Genomic DNA, 5,264 nt, shown 5'->3' with positions numbered 1-5,264 from the left:
AAAAAAAAAAAAAAAGAAAAAAAAAGAAACAAATTGGATAAATTAGGCTTCATCAGAAAGTTAAAATTTCTCCACTAAGACAATGAACAGGTAAGCCACAAACTGAGAGAAAAATATGTGAAAAATGTGTTTGATAAAGGACTGCTGTCACAAGATATGTAAAGAAGAACTACAAACTGGTAATAAAAGTCAGCCCCTTTGCCTGCAAAAAAAAAAAAAAAAAAAAAAAATGGGTAAAGGATTTGAAGAGATACTTCTCAGAGTAAGATACATAAATGGACAATCAGTACATTAAAAAGTGCTCAACATTGTCAGTCATCAGAGAAATACACACTCAAACTGTTATCAGAAAATATCCACTAGAATGGCTAAAAGTAAAAATGACAATGCCAAATGTTGATGAAGCTGTGGAGCAACTGAAACTCTAATACTACAACCTCTTTGGAAAAAAAGTCTTACTGTTTCTTCAAAAACCAAACACGTGCCTAACTCTATGACCGAACAATTTCATTCACTGCCAACCACCTAAGAAAAACGAAAGCATTTATCCTTACAAACTTGTACAATAATATTCACAGGTTTATTCATAATACCTCACAAACTGGTGACAGTCCAGATATTCACCAACATGAGAATGCATAAACAGATATGTTCATCCAAGTCCATTCTTTCTTTATGTAGAAGCACTTTTAAATAGTTGAAGACTGATATTTCATAGTCTTTAATGGTCAAACACCTCAAGTTCATCCCAGCAGTTATTACAAGACATGTTTTTCAGTTCCTTCACACACCTGCCCCCTCTCCCGTTACTCTCCTTTAGACATGCTCCACTGTGTCAATGTCCATTCTATAGGATGATGCCCAATACTAAAAGAAGTTCCTTATCAGTCATATCATAATATTGGCTCCTAAGAAATTCACAGGCAAATAAAAATCTCAAAATCATTTAAATGTATGGTATTATTAATCTATATTTTCCTCATTATCAATCATACCAACTGCACTACTGGCCTGCAATTCTTCATAATGTATTTTAAAAAACAGCTGAGCATAGTGGTGTGCCTGTACTCCCAGCTACTTGGGAGGATGAGGCAGAGAGATGGCTTGAGGTCAGGAGATCAAGGCTGCAGTGCACTATGATCATGCCTGTGAACAGCCGCTGCACTCCAGCCTGGGCAACACAGAAAATCTAGAAAAATCTAGAAAGTTAACTTGAATTAATATTAAACTTGCTAATCTAGTAAGAACCCAATCTTCATCAGCCCAGTGCCTTATATGGTTAGTGCTCAAGAATGATACCCCTTAAAATAAAATGCACTGTGTATTAACCCCACATCTTGCATTTCCAATTCTAATCCACTGTACATGGCACTACCATTTGGATCTTAAAACACCCTTTTGAACTCCTCACCCTTCAGCCAAGAAACCATCAACCATCCATTCCTTCTTAACTCTAGCAGTTTAAGACTCTACACAATCTGAGCCTTAATTTTCTAATCCAAATGCCTACTATTCCTCTTTAATGAAACTTAATCCTTGAATATTTTAAACAGCGTTGGGTTTTTCCCCTTGTAAAATGGTACCTATGCTGTCTTTGAGTCCTAGAGTATTATCCTAACTTCTACCTTATCAAAGTCCTATTTTTCCTTTAACCTCAGCTTTCTCTCTAAAGTCTTTGACTGCAACGAGAGGATTTTTGTTTTGTTTTGTTTTAAACTTCTGTACTTCCTGTCTGAGTCACTCATTTGGAAACTAGTATATGCCATCTTAAACTGTTTGTTTGTTCAATTATTTGCTTATTTGTTTTACAAAATGTCCTGTCTCCCTGAACACAGCTCATCTCAGTCTCCAGAGCCCCACTTTGGACTCAATTTGGTATAGTATTTGATGTACAGGCCCTTAATGTTGCCTGCTGATTTTGTCAGGTGATAAAGGGCTGGAAGGAAGACTTCCAGTCTCTGAATATTCATCTTGTATCAGTCACAGGAGAGGAGCGGGGTGTCTGCCAGCCAGAAAAAAGTTTGAGGCTTATACTAACATATTTTGTCAGAAGGCTCTCTGACACTCATGCTCCCACCTCCCAGAGAGCCCAGGAAATGTAGTACATATAGGATATTCCTCTCAACTGCTGGGTAGCTGGGAACAGCGGCTGTGGTTGCTGAGCAGTTGCCCAGGGCAGCCTGGCCACCCTGGAGAACCAAGAAAAAAGGGGAAATAAAGAGTTTTCCTAGGCATGCAAGCAATCACTTGAATGTTAAAAGAAAACTAGGCTTGTTGTGTTCACAGTAAATTTCCTCAATTAGAAATGTTATAACAAATTTGTCTGATGTTAATGGAAAGCATACTTATACACATATTCATAAAGTGAACATGCATCAAAGATATTTTAAAGGGTGTTCTTTGACATCATAATTTGGGTTTGTAACATAAAGAAAACAAATAGTGATTAATCAACTAAGTAAGCTTTAGGGACTTTTGTATGTTGACTGATAATGATGTATGACCTTTTCTAAGAAAAAAATGGATTTTTAATGGGTATAAACATTTTAATTCCTATTTGGTTTCCAAACCAATTTGATTTTCCAAGCAGCATAAGAAAATGTTAAATTGTCCTTTTGTTTGTAATAAGATGCTGTAAAGGCATATATCTTAACATATTTTCTAAGTATCCTAGAGCAGAGAAACTTAAACCTAGGACCCATAGGGTTCACAGATTCCTTGGATCTACAGAATGGCTTCACAATGTCTCTAAACAGCCTGAAACTGTAGGCAAAATTTGTGAATGTGCTTAGGAAAAGGGTTTATAGTTTTCCTCAGATTCTCAAAGGGGTCTGTGACCTAAAAAAGATTACAACTACTTCTTAGAGATGATTTGAACCACTATCCTTGCCTACAGATATTAACAAGGAGTAGAAATGTGTAATTAAGGTATATACAGAGCTTAACCATTTTCAGGTTATACACTTCAACCAACTTGACCCAAAACTTACTTCACAACTCTACATGTAGATACGAACTTAACCTTCTCGCTGTCTTATCTATGGACATTCGATTGAATTATGTTTTTGTTAGTGAAAAGGGTCAAATATTGGCAAATACATTCAACACACTGCAATACATTTCTGGTTTTAAGGTAGATGCTGTTTACAGAGGATATTCTATATACTAAAAGTGGTGCACAGTTATTATACAGAGCCTTAAAATTGGCAAGAAAACTTTAGTTCCCATAGCAAAAGCAGATCAGAAAAGAACATAATTTTCACATAGTAGGGGCAATCTAAAAACTCAAGATGAATGAAGACAAACTTCTTTAAATCATGTTTAGAGATGAATCAATAATTGAAATGGAAAGTTATCAATAAATGCCAGGAATTATTATGTGAATAATAATGATAACACTCATCTTTTGAGGCACAAAGAAATAAATGACTTTTCCAACATTATCTAAACCAGTTTTTCATCTCCCATAAAAATAAGAAATGCCTCGGAACCATCCCTTTCATTGAAGGGCTAGGAAAAGTAAGTGAAGTAAGAAACAGGTGAAAAAAATCATTGTCTTACGTGGACTGTCAGGGCCTGGCACATAGTAGGTGCTCAATTAAATACTTATTTGAATGTCTAATGTATTAAGATTCTTTGACTGAAGGCTATACATTCCTGCATAATCTTTTTAAAGGAAACACTAATGTAAATACCAGATATGTGACAAAATTCACAAATGTGTTAAAGGCAGATTTTTTTTTTTTGTACTTACCTCAGCAGAGTTGTGATACTGAATGAAGGTTGCAGAAATGGCATGGCTGAAGGGGTCCCCTGCCTTAGTTACCATGTCTTGCCTCACAAGCAAAGCCAGATCCACTAACTAGAAGACCAGAAGAATGAAATAAAGTCACATAGCTAGTAATAATCATGAATGTCACTGAAGTGGCAAACCTAAAAGCAATACATTGTGAATGTTACTGATAATCCTGCTTGCCTAAAAATCTATATTGTAGACATGAGCACACACTTTCATTGACCGGTAAATGGACCTCGTCATGATATATTCTGACCTTTTAGGAGAGTAGTTCTCAAAATTTATTTCATAATCACTAGTGCAGATTTCTGGGCTTTAAGTCCAGAGATTCTAATTCAGTAGGTCTGTTTTAAGCATACGGTCTAGGAATTTGCTTTATTTTATTTTATTTTATGTTTGAAATGGAGTTTCGCTCTTGTTGCCCAGGCTGGAGTGCAATGGCATGACCTCAGCTCACTGCAACCTCCGCCTCCTAGGTTCAAATGATTCTCCTGCCTCAGTCTCCCTGAGTAGCTGGGACTACTGGTGCCCGCCACCATGCCCGGCTAACTTTTTTTTGTATTATTAGCAGGATGTGGTTTCACCATGTTGGCCCGGCTGGTCTTGAACTCCTGACCTCAGGTGATCTACCCGCCTTGGCCTCCCAAAGTGTTGGGATTACAGGCATGAGCCACCGTGCCTGGCCAGAATTTGCATTTTAAACAAGAACCAAGGAGATGCTGATGCTTGTGGTCTAAAGACCACACCTTGAGAAAGTCTTTTAGAGGGCGAGATTCCAGACCCAGAATTTGGTAAGTACTCTTAAGATCTCACATACATAGAAAGGAGTTTTTCAAAGTTCAAAAATAAACTCTAAACAAGGCAGATGTGGACTTAGAGTTCAATGTCAAGAAAAAGTATGCAGGGATTCCATTTCTCATTAGGATAAAGATGCAAGAAACTGTCTTTCTTATCCTAACACCCACTTGAATTGAGGATGCAGATACACATAACTAAATTTTAGTAAATGATGTAAATGTCACAGGAGAGAATTCATGGCTATTATTCCTGGTAGAGCAGCAGGCAGAAGAATTGATCATGGGCAGAGATAAGGAAAAACCAGCCAGTGTGGTCTGATATGACAGATTAGAACTCTTACCTGTGCCACAGTTTCATATGCCAAATATGCTAAGATTTCCATTGCGACAACATTGGGTTTTATCTCCATACTGCTGCAGTCCAACCAGTCTCGAAATTTGGAAGCTTTTTTGGCTGGTCATGTAAAAAAAACAAGTGTAGAAATTTTATTTTTTAAAGTGTTTTAATACTGCACATTACTATCACAAAATGAAAAATATGTATACTCAGAATTGTACACAAAAAATAATGCACATAGGCCGGGCACGGTGGCTCAAGCCTGTAATCCCAGCACTTTGGGAGGCCGAGACGGGTGGATCACGAGGTCAGGAGTTCGAGACCATCCTGGCTA

General features: G+C 37.2%; 1 protein-coding gene across 1 annotated transcript in view; it reads right to left on the bottom strand.

The window, feature by feature from the left end:
• SUPT3H (suppressor of Ty 3 homolog (S. cerevisiae)) overlaps positions 1-5,264 on the bottom strand; it is a 520,947-nt gene that overhangs the window by 92,666 nt on the left and 423,017 nt on the right. Inside the window, exons 8-9 of the mRNA XM_011960303.1 lie at positions 4,935-5,047; positions 3,755-3,862 (exon numbers count right to left, since the gene is read on the bottom strand). Coding sequence (XP_011815693.1) covers positions 3,755-3,862; positions 4,935-5,047 — 221 coding nt within the window. The remainder of the gene's footprint in view (positions 1-3,754; positions 3,863-4,934; positions 5,048-5,264) is intronic.

The sequence above is a fragment of the Colobus angolensis genome, unplaced genomic scaffold, assembly GCF_000951035.1.
Source record: "Colobus angolensis palliatus isolate OR3802 unplaced genomic scaffold, Cang.pa_1.0 Scaffold51, whole genome shotgun sequence".
Lineage (NCBI taxonomy): Eukaryota > Metazoa > Chordata > Mammalia > Primates > Cercopithecidae > Colobus > Colobus angolensis.
Note: the sequence above shows the minus strand (reverse complement) of the source record. Positions and strands in the feature narration are given on the sequence as shown.